Raw genomic sequence first — 23,168 nt, 5'->3', positions numbered from 1 at the left:
ATTGTCCACCACATTCATGACTGGATGTGGCAGGACTGTAGAGCTTTGATCTGATCCATAGATAGTGGGATTTCTTTGCTCTATCACATGCTGCTACTGCTGTTTGCCATGCTAATAGAGAGAATGGAGTTTGACAGTACTTGGTGATATATATTTCAATATAGTGAATAAGGCTGATAGGCTGAGGACACTGCTGCAGCATGGCTTAGAACATAGAACATAGAACATAGAACTTTACAGCGCAGAACAGGCCCTTCGGCCCACGATGTTGCGCCGACCAGATTTTTCAAAAAAAAACACTGACCTACTAATCTAAACCAATCCCTTTTCGTCCATAAACCTATCCACAGATCTCTTAAACGCCCCCAAACTAGGCGCATTTACAACCGCAGCAGGCAGGGCATTCCAATCCCTCACCACCCTCTGGGTAAAGAACCTACCCCTGACATCCGTCCTATAACTATCCCCCCTTAATTTAAAGCCATGCCCCCTCGTGCTAGCTTTCTCCATCCGAGGAAAAAGGCTATCACTATCCACCCTATCTAAACCTCTAATCATCTTATATGTTTCAATAAGATCCCCTCTTAGCCTCCTTCTTTCCAGCGAAAACAACCCCAAATCCCTCAGTCTCTCCTCATAGGACCTCCCCTCCATACCAGGCAACATCCTGGTAAACTTCCTCTGCACCCTCTCCAAAGCCTCCACGTCCTTCCTGTAGTGTGGGGACCAGAACTGCACACAGTACTCCAAGTGCGGCCGCACCAGAGTTGTGTACAGTTGCAACATGACGCTGCGACTCCTAAATTCAATCCCCCTACCAATAAACGCCAAGACACCGTATGCCTTCTTAACAACCTTATCTACTTGATTCCCAACTTTCAGGGATCTATGTACACATACACCTAGATCCCTCTGCTCCTCCACACTATTCAAAGTCCTCCTGTTAGCCCTATACTCAACACATCTGTTACTCCTACCGAAATGAATTACCTCACACTTCTCTGCATTTAACTCCATCCGCCACCTCGCGGCCCAGCTCTGCAACCTGTCTAAGTCACCCTGCAAACTATGACACCCTTCCTCACAATCTACCACACCTCCGACTTTGGTGTCATCAGCAAACTTACTAATCCACCCAACTATACCCTCATCCAGATCATTAATAAAAATTACAAACAGCAGTGGCCCCAAAACAGATCCCTGAGGCACACCACTCGTAACCGAACTCCATGACGAATATTCACCATCAACCACCACCCTCTGTCTCCTATCTGCTAGCCAATTCCTGATCCAAGTACCTAGATTACCCCCAATCCCATACATCTGCATTTTCTGCAGAAGCCTACCATGGTGAACCTTATCAAACGCCTTACTAAAATCCATATATACCACGTCAACTGCCTTACCCCTATCCACCTCTTTGGTCACATTCTCAAAGAACTCAATAAGGTTGGTAAGGCACGACCTACCTGCTACAAAACCATGTTGACTGTCTCTAATCAATTCATTACTCTCCAAATAACTATAAATCCTATCCCTAATAATTCTTTCTAAAACCTTGCCCACAACAGAAGTAAGACTCACCGGTCTATAATTCCCAGGGAAGTCTCTGTTCCCCTTCTTAAACACTGGGACAACATTCGCTGTCCTCCAATCTTCCGGTACTATACCAGAGACCAACGATGACCTGAAGATCAGAGCCAGAGGCTCTGCAATCACCTCTCTAGCCTCCCAGAGAATCCTAGGGTAAATCCCGTCCGGACCAGGGGACTTATCTATTTTCAAGCCCTCTAAAATATCCAGCACATCCCCGGTATCAACTACAATACTTTCTATTTTACACCCCTGCACCCCAGTGTCCTCCTCAGCTACATTCATGTCCCCCTGCGTGAACACCGAAGAGAAATATTGGTTCAATGCCTCTCCAATCTCTCCCGGTTCCACACACAACTTCCCTCTACTGTCTGTAACTGGCCCTAATCTTGCCCTAACCAACCTTCTGTTCTTGACATACCTATAGAACGCCTTAGGATTCTCCTTAATCCTAACAGCCAAAGTCATCTCATGTCCTCTTTTAGCCCTTCTTAACTCCCTCTTCAACTCCCTCCTAGCCAATCTAAAGCTTTCTAATGCACTACCTGAGCCCTCAAGCCTCATCCGAACATAAGCCTCCTTTTTCTTCCTAACCAACAAATCAACTTTTTTAGTACACCACGGTTCCCTAGCCCTACCAAATCCTCCTTGCCTGACAGGGACATACCTATCACAAACCCGCAGTAGCTGCTCCTTGAAAAAATTCCACATTTCGGACGTTCCCAGTCCCTGTAATCTCCTAGTCCAACCTATGCTTCCTAATTCTCTCCTAATAGCCTCATAATTACCCTTCCCCCAGCTAAAACTACTGACCCGAGGTTCATGCCTATCCCTTTCCATCACTAAGGTGAACGTAACCGAATTGTGGTCACTATCACCGAAATGCACACCAACTTCCAAGTCTAGCACCTGGTCTGGCTCATTACCCAGCACCAAATCCAATATAGCCTCACCTCTAGTTGGCCTATCTACATACTGAGTCAAAAAACCTTCCTGCACACTTTGAACAAAAACTGACCCCTCTAACGAGCTAGAGCTATAGCAATTCCAATCAATATTAGTAAAGTTAAAGTCCCCCATGACAATTACCCTATTACTTTCACTCCTAACCAGGATCGTCTCCGCAATCCTTTCCTCAACCTCTCTAGAACTTTTTGGAGGTCTATAAAAGACTCCCAGCAGGGTGACCTCTCCTCTCCTATTTCTAATCTCTGCCCATACTACCTCAACAGACAAGTCCTCATCAAACTTCCTCTCTGACACTGTGATACAGTCCTTGACCAATAATGCTACCCCACCCCCCCTTCTACCTCCTTCTCTACTCCGACTAAAGCATTTGTACCCCATTGTACTGCAACATCCATTCCTGCCCCTGCTCTATCCATGTCTCTGAAATGGCCACAACATCGAAGTCCCAGGTACTGATCCACGCTGCAAGTTCATCCACTTTATTGCGAATACTCCTCGCATTAAAGTATACGCATTTCAAACCCTGCTCCGCCCCACCCCCACAATGCCGTGCATTGCAGTCCCCATCTATGCCCCCCTCACTTTCACCCCCTCTACTCAGGATCCCACCCCCCCTCTGAATCAGTTTAAACCACTCCGCATAGCCTTCACAAATTTACCCCCCAGGATATTTGTTCCCCTCTGGTTCAGGTGTAAACCATCACTCTTATAGAGGTCCCACCTTCCCCAGAATGAGCCCCAATTGCTCAAGTACTTGAACCCCTCCCTCCTGCACCATCCCCTCAGCCACAAGTTCAAACTTTCCCTCTCTCTATTCCTCTCTAAACTATCCCATGGCACAGGCAAGAGTCCAGAGATAACCACTCTGCCTGTCTTGGCCTTTAGTTTCCACCCCAACTCCATGAATCTCTGCTTAATATCCCCTTCCCTTAGCCTCCCTATGTCATGTGTCCCCACATGAATTATAACTTGGGGTTGATCTCCCTCTCCCCTAAGAGTCTTGAATATCCTCTCTGATACATCCCGGACCCCAGCCCCTGGTAGGCAACACACCAGCCCTGAGTCCCTACCATTACTACCGACTCTCCTATCCGTCCCCTTAACTGTGGAGTCCCCAATCACGAGGCCCAATCTTTTGCATCCCCTAACCACCTGAGCTTTTACAATAGGCTCACCCCCAGAGACCTGCTCCCTTTGGCTATCCCCAGTTGATTCCTCCTCAACTGTAGCCTCCAGGACCGAAAACCTATTTTGGAGGGGAACAGCCCCAGGGGATTGACCCCCCACTTGCTTCTTTCCCCTCCTCTTGGCAGTGACCCAAGACTGATTTCTAGGAGTGACTATCTCCTTATAACTCCTGTCAATGTCCACCTCTGCCTCCCGAATTATGCGGAGTTCCTCTAATTCCACCTCCAGCTCCTTTACACGCTCCTCCAGAAGCTTCAATCTAACACACTTCTTACAAGTAAAATCCCCTGAAACACTACTGGAGTCCCTCACCACATACATCCCACAGGAGATGCAGCACACTGCCTGAACTGCCATCCCTGAAACAATTACCAGCAGAAAAAAAAACAAAAAAAAACTTTCCCACACTTATAATTTAGGTTAGAGGCGGTGGGAGGGTGGGATTCTCTACCAGTGTAGAGGATCGGGTATCCTCTCTGCGCTAATTTATAAGATTAGGGGCTCAAGAAAAAAAACTACAACTACCAGTAAGCGTCCTAGTGACGACTTCCGGTTTCTAACTAATTTAAAAAAAAACCGCCGACAAAAACTCGCGACTTAAACTAGAAATAAACAGTTAAACAAAATAAACAGAAAAAATGCACCTTTCTTGCTGCCTCTTCACACGCCCAAAAATCGCTGCGTCTGGATACTGCTCCTCAGGAACAATGAGCAAAGAAACATTGGAAGGAGTCATAAATTGTGACATCAAACAGCATTTACTTTGCAATCTCCTAGTCACTGACACTCAGTTTAGTGAGGCCACCAACTCCTAACCTCATACAACCTTGTTCCAAATGTAGACAGAAGAGCTGAACTGCAGAGATGAGGCAAGTGTGAATGTCATAAAAGCAACTTTTGATCTAGGTGGAATCACGGAGCTCTAGCAAAGCTGAAGTCAATGGGAATCAGGGGAAAACTGTCCGCTGGCTGGAATCATACCTAGTACAAAGTATGACTATTCCGCTTGTTGAGTTTCTATCTTAGTCCCAGGACATTGTTGCAGGATTCCTCAGGATAGTGTCCTCAGCACAATGTCTTCAGCTAGTTCATCAATGATCTTCCTACCATTATAAGATCAGATGTGGGGCTATTTATTGATGAGTGCACAATGGTCAGTATAATTTGTGATTCCTCAGATGCTGAAACTATCTGATCAAGTTGTGCATGTTAATGACACTCAGCTCACCCAAAAATCGTAACACTTGTGCTTTGTCCCACATCAGGTTCTGGTCACCCATCATCTCTACATAAAAAGACATGATGCCCGGACTTCTACAACACCTCAAATTTAAAACTTTTATCCATGATTTTAAATATATTTAAGACCTCTCTTCTGTTTCATCTTTGTAACTCCATCCAACACTAATTCTTGTCCTGAACTCTGTTCCCCTTTACTCTGATCTCTTGCATATTACTCCACACCATCAGTGCCTTCATTCACTTAGGCTAATACTACAGAATTAACTTTCTAATCCATTTTCCCCACGTAAAATCTTCCGTACTACCCACTTCTTTTTATCCTTTTATGAGATGTGGGTGTCACTGGCAAGACCAGCATTTGTTACCCATCCCTAATTGCCCTTGAACCTAGTCCTTACTAGGCCACTTCAGAGGGCAGTTAAGAATCAACCACACTGCTGTGGATCTGGAGTCACATGTAGGTCAGGCCAGTTAATGATGGCAGATTTTCTTTTCTACAGGATATTAATGAACCTGATGAATTTTTATGACAATTGATGATAGCTTTGGGATCACCATTATTGCGACTAGCTTTGTATTTCATATTATTATTAATTAAATTCCACCAGCTGCCACTGTAGGATTTGAAGCCATGTCTCCTGAGCATTAACCTGGACCTCTGGATTCTAGGTCCAGTGACATTATCACTATGCTACCATCTTCTCCTTCTTTGACCAAGCTTTGGCTCACCCTTCTTAACATCATCATCTACTCCAATGTCCATTTTTTTTAAAATCACACCTCTATTTTCCCCATTAAAAGTGTATTGTAGATAGAGATTGCTTTTGTTCTTGTCCCAACTTTTCCCAATGTAAAATCTATCAATATTTAATTACAAAATATAATGTAGCAAATGTTCTTTTACATATGTTATTTAATCTCAGATACCTTATAGATTTTGTAGATCCCCTCAATGATGGGAGAGCTCAGTACTTCAGTAACCAAGAATACATTGGTTTTATAAAAGTAAACTTGGAAATTATCCTGAGCGATGTCATTGTGGAAATACTCAATTTTACCGGCATCAAATTCTTCTGTCCACCTTTTTAATGCAGCAATAATCCATTTGAAACTGCAGTCCGTGACCGCATGTAGCAAGACCTGGACAACATTCATGCTTGAGCTGAGAAATGGCAGGTAACATGCGCACCACACAAGTGTCAGATAATAACCACTTCCAACGCAAGAGAATCAAACTATCTTCCCCCAACATTCAGCAGCAGCATTGTCATGGAATCATCTACCATCAACATTGGGGGTGGGGGTTTAATATTAATCAGAAACTGAACCAAATTGGTTGTGTAAATATTGTGGCTCCAAGAGCAGATCAGAGATTGGGAATTCTGAGGTGTGCAACTCATCTTCTGGCTCCCCAAAGCCTGTCCACCATCACAAGGAATGTGATGGAATATTTTTCACTTGCTTCTTTTACAATACTCAAGGAACTTGACACAACCTAAGACAAAATAGCTTGCCTGATTGGCACCCTAACCACCGCCTTAAACATTGAGTCCCTCCACCACTGACACAGGAGTGCGTACCATATTCAAGTTGCACTGCAGCAACTCACCAAGGTTCCTTAGACAATGCCTTCCAAACCCTTTATCACCTTGAAGGACAAGGATGGCAAATGCTTGGTAATGTCACCACCAGCAAGTTTTTCTCCAAACCACATACAACTTCATCCTGGAACTTTGTCATTGATTTTTCACTGATGTTGGTCTAAATTCCTGGAACTCCTTTCCTAACACCACTCTGGATGTACATACACCTGATGGAGTGTAGCAGTTCAAAAATTCGGTACAGCACTACCTTCTCCAGTGCAATTGGCAATCAGCAACAAACGCTGGCCAAACCAGACACATGCACATGCCATGAAAAACATCAATATTTACTATTTGATTTGAAGTGTTAACCCAAAGAAATTTGATATGAATACATTAAGCTTATAATAACTTCATCCACAATCTTTCCCAGGCTATAGTGAGTAACATTTACCAGTGAAAAAGAGTACAGCTAATGAAATCATATAGACACAAAATATGTGCAGGGCAAAACTCGCTTCTGGTTCCAAAATGATGAACAGTCACCAAATTGTTAAAATATTTACACATCCATATGGGAATATTTTACCAGCAGTCATAATGAATTGTATTAACCAGTACATGCCATCTGGGTTGCCATGGCCTGTTCTTCTGCGTGGAATTATGGATACTGTCTTATGTGGGCTTTTGGACACAAGTACAGCCACAGACAACCAAGGATACTTAAGTGCCAAGTTGTCTTGATATGAAGTCACAGAAATAGCTAAGAAAATAAATTACAGAGCATAATGGGCAAAAAGTATTTAATTACTTTAATCACTTTTATTAACTGTTCCAAGGCAGCCAGTTTGGTCTATCAGAAGGAACATCACCATTTTTCCCCCCTGAACTGAAACCTACCTGCAAGATAAAACGTTAATGCCCTTCCGCTTGTTTCAAGATTATGTACTCTCATAGAAATCATTCAGGAACTTACCACTGAGGTAAGTGCCATCTGAAAACTATAGATGCGTGCCAAGCCAAAATCAGCCAGCTTTATTTGGCCACTGCTGGTTACAAGTATATTTTGGGGCTTCAAGTCTCGATGAACCACACGATGTGAATGAAGGAAGTCTAGTCCACGAAGCAGCTGGAACATCATATCCTACATAAAAGGAAAGGAAAATAGGACATGAGAAAATATTTTTAAAAATGTTATTCATGTTATATTTTTGGTTTAAAAGCTTCAAATACTGCATAGTTTATTTTTGTTCATTCGCCCTGTAAAAAAAACTCACCTTTTGTTCTTACATCAAGTTCAGTAATTTCAAAGTCCTCCACTGCAATGTTTTACTACACTAGAGAGAGTATTAAATGTCATATTTACATATATGTACCATAACGAGTATGCATTCAAATTGAGTCATGGTGCTAGCTGTGTCTTATTCTGAGGCCCAAGTGTTTCACTATACTCAATTTCTAACTTACTTGGAATAAGGAATAGCGACCTATATATTGCAGTTTGATGACAATAGTGTACGGTAAATAGTGTAAATGGAAGAGACAAGTTGCAAGTGATTAGTCATACAGTAAGTGAGTGGGCAAAATGTGGCAGGTGATGTTCAATGTGGACAAATGTGAAGCCTCCATATTGGCCCTAAAAAAGACAGATCAGATTAGTTCCTAAATAATGAGAAGCTGGGAACTAAGGAAGAACATATTTAGAGATCCTAAATATATCTCCCAATATCACTTAATTCCATGGAATTAAAAACCTATTTATCTCAATCCTGCATACACTCGATGATGGGATTATCCAGAACCCTCTGGGGTAAACAATTCCATAGGTTCGCAAACCACTTGGGCTGAAGAACTATCTCTTCATTTTAGGCCTAAATGAACAATCCCTTATGTTGAGACTGGGCCACCAAGTTCTGGATTCACTATCCAGGGGTAACAACTTCTCAGTTTCTACCCAGTCAAGCCTTTTCACATCCTTTTGTGTTTCAATGAGGTCACCTATCCTTCTTCTAAACTCCAGGGGATATAGGCACAATTTACCCAGCCTCTCATCCCAGGGACAATCTAAAGAACTGTGCCACCTCCAAAGTAAGTATATCCTTCCATAGAAGGAAGAAGACTTCATAGTCCTTCAGGTGTGGTATCACCAAAGCCTGATATAACTGTAGCAAGAATTACTTATTCTTGTATGCCAATTCCTCTTACAATAAAAGGGCAAAATACTACTTGTCTTCCGAATTGCTTACTGTACCTACATGCTAATTTTGTGTTCCTTGTTGGGATTTCCAGTGTCAACATTTAAAAGTCTTATGTCTTTTTGGATGGTATTCTCCCATTCTGAGATGTGTTGCAGTGGCTCCAGAGCAGGCGGCTCCAGAGGTAGACTATACTGCTGGCCAGAATGATAGTCAATATTTTAAACATCTTTCCATGAGCAGCTGCTCTGGTCCATTTCTGCCATTTTTAACACTTATTTATTTTCAGGTGACATGTTATTTTTCTTTCAACTGCAAAATATCTTTTAATGCTTTACAAAGTACAAATCCAATAAGTCTACCATTTTGTTGACTTGAATTACATACATCAAATAATATTCAATAGCTGAATTTGGGTAGTGTCTTTCTTCTTTGCAGCATATAGAATAGTCAAAATTAGTTTTTAGGTTGTGAATATTAATTCCATGATATTTCATTTATCACAAAGAACACGAACATAGCAGTGACTTCATATTTTTGCTTAGATCAATGAAATACTGTCACAATTAACTGAATTTGCAATTCCTAATAAGAGATGAAAGTCATTACTAGCAGAAAACCGAAAAACACAGATAAAGTATGAAATAATCTTAATAGGCTGAGTGAATTAATCATCAAAGTGAATTAATCATCAAGAATCATATACATTCTGGCATTACTCACCTTATTGGGGAGAATTTTAATAAGGGTGAGCATGTTGGATTGGGCACAGATGAGGAGGGGTTTGTTAACATGGAAAACATTCCAGATGTATTGGAAAATCGACTCCAACATGCCGAATTCTGGGAGTTACTTGGGCAGGTAGTCAACCCACTCTCAGGAGGAAGGTGGCATTTTAAGTATGTTAATGAGGATGACAGCTTCAGAATAAACCACTTTGCATGTTTTACCATAGGCAACTGAGTTTCCCAGATTTTGAGAAGCTGGCTAGCTGAAAGGAGGCAACAGTTTTCATAGGGAAGTACATTTACAGCATTGTTTGTGGGTTAGGAAAGGCATTGGTGTTTTCCTCCAGCACCCACCCCCCCTCTCCTTCAAGCTCCGCCTTAGCACGTAGCTCCTTCCCACCTCATAGAAAGTCTCTCGCATCAGGGATCACATCTCTCCCCCCAGGATCTGGAATTGGAACCCCGCCCCACCCCCCCCAACCCAAGTCTGGGATCAGACTTATCTGATCATGCTGTCTGTTCCATGATGGTCCTCACAAGCAGCTTGAAGCCAAGACTGATAAAAATCTGGCTTTTGGGAAACAAACCAGAGCCACAAGATGCGTACTCAGGTTTCCAGATTTTTTGGTTTCCTGCCTGAAACTTTGTTCTTCACATCAACCCTCTACTACCCCTTTCCCTGTACCTCCCCAATCCCCACATGCTTCAGCAACTATCCAGACACTAATCTCCATAACAAGAAAGCACTAATGAATTACTAAATGATTATTATATGCATTTTATATACGTGAGGTAGTGGATCAGATATAAAAGCAACCCCAGGTGGTCCAGATTTAAATCCAACCTCATCTCACCAAAGTCTGGCTTCAATAAGATCAGAAAATTCTATTGTATGGGGTTGTATTCAAACATTTTTATCAAGGAGAGGGGAATTGGGAATTTTTCTGACCTCATAATCCTGTCTCTGTCTTCAAAGAACCTGCCGCCCTATTTTTGTATTGGAAGGGAGCCTCGGCTGGATACAGGCCCACGTCTCTGGTGTAGACCTGAGATGGGCATTGGAGTTCAATTAATGGCGACGCTAGCAGACTAGGAGGCCTGCTTCCGTCTACTGGGACATTGGCCCAGTTGTACTCATGGTTGTTATGCACTCTAGTCAAGTATACAAAATTAAGTCATTAAATAATTGTCAAAAAAGCAGGTGGAGCAGATGGCCAGACCTCCGTTTCTTTTCCGTAAGGCCTCATATGAATCCCTGGCTAAGTTCTTAGAATGACTGATTGACTCAACTCAGCAGGGGTCTGTTTATTCAGTTGTCAAGGAGAGTGCTATCCCCTTGTGATATTACCACCATTATTACCTTGCAGTAACTTGATGTTTTTGAAGAGTTTTTAAAGATGTGTATGTTTATATGGGGAGGATTAAGAGGTGTAAAATGGATTGAAGATTTCTTCAATAGGATTTTCACTGCCTGTGATTGATTGACACCTTCATGAGAAGACAAGAGGTTAATGTCTTTCACATAGAATGTTGAATGCATTTTTTCCTTATTGGTTCCTCCCTCAGGTTCTTCCATGCTTCATGAATCTTCCGAGATTCAGTGAGCCGATCTCCTCACAAAACAGGCCCACCCAACTCCATCAAAATTGTAGGGTGGGGTGGGGGTTGAAATACTCATTCCCACAATATAGCTGGTAAAGACGAGATTGCTTACTGTGAGCTCATTGCCCATATTTTTATCCTGCACTGGCAAAAATTGCTGGAAACAGGAGTTAAGAGCGGGAATCCTGAAACTACGTCTAGCCAGCCATATTTGAAAATCTTTTACAGAGGCATGAAAATCACATAACAATATCCACTTCAGGGCATATTGCAATCCTATTGCTAAAACCTTACGTTATGCCATCATCTAATTAGATATTGGACAATATAGGCAGTCTGCTGAATACAAGGTATTTGGGTTACTTATGGAAGTGGGCAATGATACCCAATTGAATATGTAAAAAACTCTTGAAACTTCAAAAGTCTGAATTTCTAAAATCTAAAATCTAACCTTACACCTTGTGAAAACTTGAAGTACTAGATCCCAGCATATGACAGTGGACGGGAACCAGCTGATGGCAGGTTTGGCGGTGAGTAGGTGCAGTGAATCTGGCAGGAGTCAAAAAGTCAGAAATCTGCTAGTATAAATTGACATTGCAATTCTCTCAATGGCTCTTCCCACTGGCAGGCAGCGTAAATACCTTTTGTATTCATTTGTATTTCATGAATGCTTATTGAAACAACTGTCCGCTGGCATCCCGTCAGGCCTTTCAAACTTGTGTCATGCCCGAGGGAATTTATGGCAAACTGAATTATAAATCAATGGCATGCACAAGGCTATCCATAGTTTGCCAGAGACTTCAGGATGGTACAATGATATTATATCATAGTGCTGCACCACTCCTGATGTGTTGTTCACCACTCTGCCAGGACTGACTGAATCCTGCCTCCTGATCTTCACGCTCAGCTGGTCTTCTTGGACAGCACCATGCTACTGGACCCATAGATCCTCTCCTGTGTCACTGAATCAAATCAGGACTGCACCTGGAATTGGGGAGTAAAGGAGTCACATCGGTCCTAATGCAACACAGCAGTGTTTATCTGAACAGGATTATGCTGCTGGACCCATGCAACCAACACCACAAAAGGTCTGAATTTCAACTGGGGGGTGGAGTGTGCAGTCAGGCTGGGGGGGCGGGGGGGAGCGGTGATGGTGGTGTGGCCCATCAAGGACAAGAGGAGGGTAATATAAAAGGAGAGCTGTGCAAGTGGTGGCTGGGGGTCACGATGGCAGGCAGAGGGGCAAGGAGGTGGATGAAGAAGACGAACAAGGAAGATAGAGGGAGACTGGAGGTAAGGAAAGTTGGACTCCGACAATACTGCATGAAAAGCTCATAAACAAAGGGGTCAAATGAATACCATATCATTTACTGGAAGAGGATTAAGATTCCACAGGTGGTGGGTACATGTCAGAGTGGGACATGGACACCTTGCAGATGATGGGTTCGGGGGGCGGGTGGTGGTAGTTGAAGCGGGGAACCAACTTGCTCTCAAGTCTGCTAGCCTTTTCCCCTTGTATTGCTGACATCTTGCATGGTCTGGGTGATCACAGGTGGGCAGGAGAGAGTGGAGTGTGCTGGACTGGTGTTTAAATATGGTGCTGGGACCTTTGAATATGCCAGCTGAGGGCAGGCAGATAAATCAGCTGCTGACCCACCGGCAGAGTTGGAGGGGAACTCGCTTGTACATAATTAATGAGCTTCCAAGTGCAGTATCTGGCATTCTGGTCAGCCGGACAGGTGTAACTGGAGATGTCTGCCACTGTACTTAGGGGGGATTCTCTGGCCTTTCTGTGGCAGGAGGCAGTGCATGTGCCGTTCGCTGACGGTGGAATCTTCTGGTCCCACCACTGTTCATGGGATTTCCCATTGACTGCACTCCATGGCGCTGGGAGACCTGCAATTAGGGCTGCATCATTGGCTCAGGCCCATTACATCCCACCAGTGTGAAAAGCTGGAGAATTCTGGCTATAATCCCAAAATGGGAGAATTCCACTTCTGAGGTCAGAATTTTCTAGTTCCTTTCTTCCCTGTGCCAGACAACTGCAGCATATTCCAAGAGTACGGTTTCAATTCAGGGTTACCATTGTAGGTATTTTTTCCTGGGTCATTCTATCTTCCACAGACTGAGCCGTGGAAAAGGTTCAGACTTGTGTTCGCACTTGCATCATTAACTCAGTCCTGGTTAGGCTTTGTTGGCTCTCTGTGTCCCAGACAACTTTCATCCTTGATCGTGCTCTCTTCTCTTCCAAAGATCTCTCTTCTTTCCTCTTGCTTGAGATTCAATTGTTATCCACTGCTTTGCAAAGCAGAATGAAGGTTTTTACAAACGTGATGAATGCTTTACAAATGTAAATTGTTGTTGTTTTAACTGCCGTCACGTTCTAACATTTTGGGCAAATTGTAGAAAAATCTAGCTTTGTTTAATTCAGGGTTACACAATCTACTGTCAATCTAACAATAAATCACTCATCTCATTCAGTGAAAGAACCATAGAAAGCCTTTTCTTCTACCTAACCTTTGTATAGGGAATTAAAATCAAACCTTGTAGGAACACAGATAACAGATGTAAGCCAACACGGAAACATCTCAAAGAATGAGAGCTTTCTTTTCAGCACTGATCAAACTTATCTTGACCTGGATGCATGCTGCTAATGCTGCAGTTTAAGTTTGATTTACAATGACGTGGATAGGGAATCAGAGAGAAAATGAGGGATCTATTTATTTGTTTTTAATCTTATGAATCAACTTTTTGAATAGCTGATAATAATTTAGCATTGAACTATTATAGGCAATATATATCTGTTTGCAAATCATCAAGTGAAACTATAGAATTCAGTTCTAACTATATAAAGTGCAGATAAAAATCTGGGAAGCAAAGGTTTACATATACATTATAAGCAGTTTTTGTAATCAACACTTTTGAAGGCTTTTATTAGAAAAGATAGCAAACCCATTATTCAGGCTTCTTCTGTTCTTTCAAAAGTAATTAATGCAAATATAATGACTGTGAACTCCACAACCCACAAACTTACTAAACTGAACAAACAATATCACCACTGCAGGGCAAGAGTACAGAATATGTTTTATTGTCTTGAATGCTTGCTGTTCTTGCTCATTTCAGATCTTAATGGTGCATTTCACAGTACTGGTAAGCAGTTCTGTGAATAGTGCATACTGTATAATAAAAGTAATGCTGTCTGTTGGCTCCATGATTTATTAACAGAAATTATTGCAAGTAGAGTTAGTAGATTTGTGTACAAGTTCAATTTTTCTGCTATATCTCAACTGACCACCATTGTCTTTAATTAAAGACTGATTGTAAAGCAAATGGAAATCCATTAATGCAAAAAAACCCAACATAAACAAGATTGAATCATAAACAACTGAACAAGTCAAAGCTTTGGAGGTATAAAATTGACGAATTACTGAATATTTATGGCTTCCCTATTATAATTTTCAGGAGGGATTTTCTTTATTGTAAAATTACATTGTGGGATATTAAGGTATAAATGTTTAATGCACTCTTCCGAAACTTTTTTTGATAATACTTTAGTGTTGTGGTTAACCTATTACATGCAACATCATTGCATAATTTTTATGTTACTTTCATTTATTCCATTTTGGTTTAGTTTCTATTTTACTTTTTCCTCTTTCATTTCAACTACGTTCTCAGTTTCTTTGAGAACTTGAGTGGGGCAGAGAGGAATTTCTGATCTTCTTATATCCAAATTAATCCAGGTTTTTTTGGAAGGGAATACATGTGCTGGAATTCTACCACCTCGTTCGCCAGGGAATCGGAGCAGCCGAAGGTCCGACAACAGAAATTACTTTGACCTTGGGGGGGAGTTTCCGGTCTCGCTCAAGCGAGGCTGTAAAACCCTGCCCAATGAGTTTGTGTGAGGTGAAGAATATACGGGACAGCCTGGGTGAACCACAGGATCTTTTCGTGCTTTTGGTGTTTGCTGTTTAGGTCAGAGAGAATCTTTTAAATTGGAGGGAGGGTCGTATCAGAAACAGCCATATTGTGGTATCCACCACCTCAAACATTCACTCCCTCCACCACTAACTCATAATGTGTACCATCTATTAATTACACCGCAGAAACGCACCATAGCTCATTCAAAACCACCTTCCAAACTGTGAACTCTACCACTGAGAAGAACAGGATAGCAGACTCCTGAGAACAACACCACCTGCAAGTTCCTCTCCAAGTCACACACCACCCTAACTTGGAACGATATCGCCATTCTTTCAGTGACAAGGTCAAAATTCCTTCATTGTATGTGTAACTACACCATGTGGACTGCAGGGATTCTAGAAGTTGCCTCACCACCACCTTCTCAAGGGCAATTAGAGATGGGCAATGAATACTGGCCTAGCCAGTGATGCCCACATCCCTAGAATGCCCTGGCATTCAATATAATCATGGCTGATCTTCAATTCTACTTTCCCACACACTTCAAAGTTGCCTCTGAGATCTGAAAAAATGATTGAGCTCACCTTTTTCAGGGCCTCTACATCCTTTTTGCAGTAACAAATGTAGACCGTGCATTGTTGTCAACTGGGTAAAACTGATACTTATTCCAATCAATTGTATTCATACTTAAATTTTATTTATATTAACAAGCTCAGGGAAAGAAGAATTTTTAAAAATACGACAGAAAACCCGAATAGTTTAGCTCTTTTACTTTATAGAAAATATATCCCTTGCTGCTGCTCTATTCAAATGTTGGTTGCAACATCCTCCAGTATTTTTAACCAAGTATGCAACCAGATTAGGATTTTGGTGTATATATGACTTTAAGAAACATTTTCAGAGTTGGAGCCATGCACAGGATGAAATTCAATCTCAGACAGGTGCAAAATGGGCACTGTTTGTCAGACCAACATAAAGGAAATTTGTCTGAATGTATGAAAGGCGGTTGATGTGTTAATATCCATCTTGCGTACCTGCCGAAGTTGAACTTTACTCCCATCATGATTGGATTTGTTGAGTATGATTTGGCATCATTTGAAAAATCAACATTTCACCCAAGAAATGTATTTTATTTAGTCAGGTATAGATAAATTGTGTTCTTCCATTTGCACAAATATGCATGCTTAAACATGTCTGACATGTTTTCTGCAGCTATTTTATTTTTTTGGCCTAAATTTACAGAAGTGCTATAATCTGCTTGTTGCCTGCAGCAATTCTGAGTAGAACAAATTATCATCACTGCAATAAGGATTTTGCTAAGGGCCTGATGCCAGATAAAATAAGTTCAAAGAAAAACAGGCTAATTTTCATAATTCATTCTGATTGTTCAACTGCAGACCAAAGGTAATACTGAAATGGCAACTCTTCTAAGAATGAAGTTGTGCGTTACCTAGGAATCCTAGCAAACATGACACTCAACAGATCTAAACAATTCAGAGTGCCAAAAAAATCTAATAGAACATACAAGTCATAAACTCAGGAAGCAGCCATTAGGCCCATCAAATTCATGCGGCACTCTGCAGAGCAATACAGTCAGTCACATTCCCTCACTCTGTTCTGTACCCCTGTAAATTTATTTCTCTCGACTGCTCTTTCAATTTCATTTTGAAATAAATCATCATCTCTGCTTCCATCACTGTGTTCCCAGTCATTACCACTCGTTGCGTAAAAAGCTCTTCTTCACATTCCCCCCACATCATTTGCCCAAACCCTTAAATTTATGTCCCTTAGTCCTGTACCATCAGCTAATGGGAAGTTTATTTTGTCTACCTTATCCAAACCTTTCACTCTTCTACACATCTGTCCAAAACAGTAGAATACAAGTCAGAAGGAATTGTGATCAAACTGATAATGCCATGGACAGACCACAATTGGATCTCATTTATGAGGGAAAATTATGTAACTTTTAGTCTGGAAAGAAAGAAGTTTTTTTTTGTAGAGGAATGTGAGAGAAAATTATATGGAAAAGGTTAATCTGGAATGTGGTTTTAAAAGAGGGAATAGAACAAGACAACACAGGTTCAAACTAGCAAAAGGTTACTTTATTATTGAAATCAGGAGATTATTCTTCATGCATAGAATGATTATCACTTGGAAGAAACATCCAGCCATAAAATGATCTTCATTTATTTTTACATATTTATATGAGCAGAACTAGATACCCTAAGATCATTTATAAATCAAGGAGTATAATAGGGGGAGTGTATTGTTCTCTGGATAGATAAATTAAGATGGGCCAAATGGCCTTCATCAAGCATAGATTTCTTGTGATCTTTGTGATAGATATTGGAATTGATTAGTTCATTGGATAAGGGGTTTTGGTACACGAGGCCACGTGAAAAACTAACCTTTCCCCTCAGCTACACGTTGCAAGCTGTCCTGCATTACAGTCTTGATATATTATTATGTTCCTGAGAATGATACGTTCCTTTTTGTTTTCAAGCATTTGGCATTATGGCATTCAATTCATAATTATGGAAGCTTTGAAGTAATTCTTCAAAAAATTACCAAGATACTGAAGGTTTGTTCAGTTGAACAGGTGCAAGAAGAGCTTGAAGCCTTTGCTATTCAATTTTAGCAAATGCCAAGGCTCATCAAGCAAATAAAAACAAAACAAGGTGTCATTTACTTGTATGATTGTGAATAACAATGCAGAAAACACAATAAAAGGCAATTAATGGCTGACAAGGTTACCCTAATACAGTTGGGGTATGTCAGTAGGTGTTGACAGAATTGTGCAATAGCTTCCAATTTATAGTAAAAGAGACAGACAATACATTATTTCCTATGAAATTTATGGCCCCAATATTTGTGAAGAGGCACGAAGGAACAGGGGGTGCACACATCAGCAGCCAGTCAATTTAACAACAAGACCTCATCAAAATTTTTTGTTTACAGATTGAGAAGTTGGCCAACTGCCAGATGGGAAAGGTCCAGGTAAGCATGAAGATTGGTGCTGAGTATTGGGGAGTGGACAAGGATGTAGGGGAGATCTCTCAGAGCTCAGTAAGAAGAGCACGAGGTGGGAGAGGAGAACCATCGCAGAACAGAGAAAATGCAAGGCATGCAAAAGGATCAGTAGAAAGTTTGCTTGAGGGACCAGAGGGAAGCACTTTAATCATTATTATTGTCTGCATTCATACAATACTTTGTCTTGTCAAAATACCTTAAACTGCATTGCAACGTGTATGATTTTGATGTGCCCTGACTGTTTTGTGACCAAATTAAGATGTGGAGAACGTGTACAATAGTTTAACAAAGTTTGCTCTAACTTTAAAAACTCATCTGTTTTGGTTAGGTTTTGCAAAAGTTGTTTTATAACCAATAACTATTCTTCCTGGGGTAAGATCACTATTTTCAAGTAATTGATGAAGGTTGATAGATTGAATGCATTTCTCTTCCATTTACTCAGAATTGAGACTAAAGAAAATCTGTGACTCAGATAAGCCAGATTGAAGTACATAGAGGGTAGTTGCTACAGTCAGTGCCAAAACTACAACCAGTGGACCGCAAGATGAAACAGAACAAGGGTGCGGATGACAAATGTCAGATCGATAATATATGTGAGATTCAGACTACATATGGAAAGAGACAGTATGGAAAGAGATTGGCTGCTAACGTAAAACAAAACCTAAATGTGTCGTATGCGTAATTCTCAGGATAGTAAGATGAGTGGTGGGGCTGCAAACAAAAAGGTTATTAAATAATTGTGGCGCTTGTTATCATGATTGTTCTCTCATACAACTGAGCCACCAGTGGTCATATGGATTTGGCTCTGGCTGCACTCCCCAGAGGAGCCATCAAATACATTAATATTCAGAACCAAAATTCAGTTGGAAAGCAAGATGCCTTTCAGGGATGCTGCACTATGTGCTTACACTTCCTTGACTGCTTGGCATTTATCCATTCCTTTTCTGTACGTTATGTTTGATAGAGCACATTGAACCAAATGACAGGACAACTTCTCTGCCATCTATGCTATCATGACTAACCCATGCCCTATTTTTGTACTTTGAAGATACTCTACAAATCTAGCCTTTTTTTAAAAAAATCATTTTTTTCCCCTCCCTTCTTAAAGCTCTTCTATTCTTACAATTACCAAGTCAATGCACAGAGTGAATTGGATGGACCCAAATCAGTCTCCCTGTTTGCTTCAAAACCCAAATTAAAATTGAATCCAATTCGTAGTCCCCATAAGAGGGGCAAACAAGATCCAAGCTGACAAGATAAGGAACTGCATCTGATCTTGGGCTCAATTTAGCTAAAAGGCCGAGAAGCACACTTTGACCAGGAGTTCATGGTTCACCTCTCTAGCCTTATAACCATTTTCTTCTAGCTGTGTATTAACCTCAGTGACATAAAAAAATCTCATCCCAAAATATAACTATTTGTTCCAACATTTTAGTTACTAATTTTTGTATTTTACACAAGTAAAAAGTTTTTTTTACTTTTTTAATGCTTATATCTATGCATGCATCACTGTTTTCAGTAAATGGTCTGCCTCTTGTCCTATAACATATTGGATATTGTATCTGTATAGGAGAAATGATGGTATAATGCATCACTTTCACAAAGCCAGAACTTGTGAACAGTAGCTAGAAATATCCAAACGCATAGACAACAAGCTTGCTGCATGCTTTGCTCCAGATAAACTTCCTAGTGAACTTCTCGGAAGACTGAAACTGGTTAAAACCATACAAAAGGACATAAAGCTTTCAGAAATACAACTCCCATGATGAATCTCACACAGACTCACTCACATAATTTAAAATGAAATGAATTGTTACTATACAAGTCAAACAAAATAAATACTATCTTGAGTAACCACCTACACTCCAAAACCCAGAATCAACACAAGTTGAATATGAATTAATTGTAAAGTCTGTTATAAACTAAAAATTACACATTAAATGACAGATACAATTAAGACAGATCTCATTAATTGGCTTGAGAGTCCAGGTGTTAGACTTGGAGGTAGGTGAGCACTTTGGTGATAGTGACCACAATTTGGTTACGTTTACCTTAGTGATGGAAAGGGATAGGTATATACTGAAGGGCAGAAGTTATAGCTGGGGGAAAGGTAATTATGAGGCTATTTGGTGAGATTTAGGATACATAGGGTGGAATAGGAAACTGCAGGGGCTGGGAACATCAAGGAGCAGCTACTGCGAGTCCTTGATAAATATGTACCTGTCAGGCAGGGAAGAAGTGGTCGAGTGAGGGAACTGTGGTGTACTAAGGAAGTTGAATCTCTGGTGAAAAGGAAGAAGGAGGCTTATGTAAAGATGAGACGTGAAGGCTGAGTTAGGGCACTGGAGAGTTATAAATTAGCCAGGAAGGAGCTAAAGAGAGGGTTAAGAAGAGCACATAAGAAGACTTTGGCGAATAGGATCAAGGAGAACCCTAAAGCTTTCTATAGGTATGTCAAGAATAAAAGGTTTGTTAGGGCAAGATTAGGGCCAGTCAGAGAGCAGTGGGAACTTGTGTGTGGAGCCTGAAGAGTTAGGAGAGGCACCGAATGAGTATTTTTTGTCAGTATTCATGCAGGAAAAAGTCAGTGTAGTCGAGGAGAATACTGTGATACAGGGTTGTAGACTAGACGGGATTGAGGTACATAAGGAGGAGGTGTTAGCAATTCTTGAGTGTATGAAAACAGATAAGTCCCCTGGGCCGGATGGGATTTACCCTAGGATTCTCTGGGAGGCTAGGGAGGAGACTGCAGAGCCTTTGGCATTGATCTTCATGTCGTCATTGGCTACAGGTATAGTGCCGGAAGACTGGAGGATAGCAAATGTTGTCCCCTTGAAGGGGAGTAGAGACCATCCTGGGAATTATAGACCGGTGAGCCTTACTTCTGTTGTGGGCAAAGTTTTGGAAAGAATTATAAGGGATAGGATTTATAATCATCTAGAGAGAAATAAATTGATTAGGGATAGTCAACACGGTTTTGTGAAGGGTAGGTCGTGCCTCACAAACCTTATCGAGTTTTTTGAAAAGGTGACCAAAGAGCTGGATAAGGGTAAGGCAGTTGACGTGGTGTATATGGATTTTAGTAAAGCGTTTGATAAGGTTCCCCATGGTAGGGTACTGCAGAAAATGCAGATGCGTGGGATTGAGGGTGATTTAGCAGTTTGGATCAGGAATTGGCTAGCTGATAGACAGAGGGTGGTGGTTGACGGGACATATTCAACCTGGAGTTCAGTTACAAGTGGTGTACCACAAGGATCTGTTTTGGGGCCACTGCTGTTTGTCATTTTTATAAATGACCTAGATGAGGGTGTAGAAGGATGGGTTAGTAAATTTGCTGATGACACCAATGTCGGAGGAGTTGTAGACAGCGAGGATGGATGTTACAGTTTGCAGAGGGACATAGATAAGCTGCAGAGCTGGGCCGAGAGGTGGCAAATGGAGTTTAATACTGAAAAGTGTGAGGTGATTCACTTTGGTAAGAGTAACAGGAGTACAGAATATAGGGCTAACGGAAGGACTCTTAGTAGTGTTGACGAGCAGAGAGATCTCGGTGTACACATGCATAGCTCCCTGAAAGTTGGCACCCAGGTTGATAAAATTGTTAAGAAGGCGTACAGCGTGTTAGCTTTTATTGGTAGAGGGATTGAATTTCGGAGCCGTGAGGTCATGTTGCAGCTGTACAAAACTCTGGTGCGGCCGCGCTTGGAGTATTGCGTACAGTTCTGGTCGCTGCATTATCAGAAAGATGTGGAGGCATTGGAAAGGGTGCAGAGGAGGTTTACCAGGATGTTGCCTGGTATGGTGGGAAGGTCTTATGAGGAAAGGCTGAGGGACTTGAGGTTATTTTCATTAGAGAGAAGAAGGTTATGAAATGACCTAATTGAGGCATACAAGATGATCAGAGGATTGGATAGGGTGGACAGTGAGACCCTTTTTCCTCGGATGCTGATGGCTAACACGAGGGGACATAGCTTTAAATTAAGGGGTGGTAGTTATAGGACGGATGTCAGAGGTAGGTTCTTTACGCAGAGGGTAGTAAGGGCGTGGAATGCCCTGCCTGCAGCAGTTGTGGACTCGCCAACTTCAAGGGCGTTCAAATGGTCAGTGGATAGGCATATGGATAACATTGGAATAGTTTAGGTTAGAGGGTCATTAGATTGGTTCCACTGGTCGGCGCAACATCGAGGGCTGAAGGGCCTGTACTGCGCTGTAATGTTCTATGTTCTATGTTCCACTCAGGTCATCAATCTCAGTAACAATGCCCTTCAGACCTGGGTCTTTCTCACTAAGAATTTCAGTTCCTCTTGTTCTAGGATTTAGCCTGCTGTAGCATCACACAATCAACTCAAGTTCCATGAGTATGGTATTTACCAAAAGTGGCATGTCTGCAGATCCTCCTCAACTCTGCTCATGACAGCGTGAATGGCTTAGATCCAACAATGTTTCCTTTAGGTAACAGAATCAGCTGCAGCAACTGTATGCCTATTCTCAGCTTTTGGATCTTCTTCAGCCTGCACGTATTGTACCAATGGGATCAACCTCCGAGTCAAAAGCACTGCATCCTTTCATACAGTTTTGACAACTTCCAGTCTCTCCAAAAGTTTTGGTTTCCTATCTCAGTTTCACTCTTAGCTTCCTTAGAAACTGGAAGAATCAATTTGTTTTCTCAGCTTCCCTTTTCAAATAGGGTCTGTTTCAAGAAATGCATCCTTTGAAACCATGAATTCTATCACAGCATCCAGATCCTGGTGAAATTTCTAACTCAAGCTTCACGATCCATGCCACCTTCCCCCCCCACCTCAAAAGACAGATCGAAATGGGAGAAATGTCTTTGAAGGCATTTCAAATCATAATACGTCCATCTATTGGTGTTTTTTAAAGCTTGTATTATTTTCTATGCTCTAATTATTATTTTCTCCACACATCCAATTTGATGAACAAAGAAATGTAGTTGAAGTTCTTTGGGTTAGTTAATTGCAGCTGTGTGTTACTTGCTGGCTTGTGAATGGTAATTTTGAAAGAATTAAAGTGTGTCAGTGCTCTATTTTTTGCTAGTCATTTGTTCCTTGCTAGAATTTTTTATTACTTTTGACTCCCTCACGTTTAGTTGATCCGATATC

General features: G+C 41.4%; 1 protein-coding gene across 4 annotated transcripts in view; it reads right to left on the bottom strand.

Annotated features, from left to right (window-relative positions):
- Nucleotides 1-23,168, bottom strand: part of cdk6 (cyclin dependent kinase 6) — a 261,381-nt gene that overhangs the window by 140,002 nt on the left and 98,211 nt on the right. For all 4 annotated transcript variants that reach the window (XM_080206667.1, XM_080206660.1, XM_080206676.1 and 1 more), the window contains exon 4: nt 7,552-7,719. In XM_080206667.1, the coding sequence (XP_080062793.1) occupies nt 7,552-7,719 (168 nt within the window). The remainder of the gene's footprint in view (nt 1-7,551; nt 7,720-23,168) is intronic.

The sequence above is a fragment of the Carcharhinus amblyrhynchos genome, chromosome 2 (genome assembly GCF_965287045.1).
Source record: "Carcharhinus amblyrhynchos chromosome 2, sCarAmb.v2.hapA, whole genome shotgun sequence".
In the NCBI taxonomy this organism is placed as follows: Eukaryota; Metazoa; Chordata; class Chondrichthyes; order Carcharhiniformes; family Carcharhinidae; genus Carcharhinus; species Carcharhinus amblyrhynchos.
Note: the sequence above shows the minus strand (reverse complement) of the source record. Positions and strands in the feature narration are given on the sequence as shown.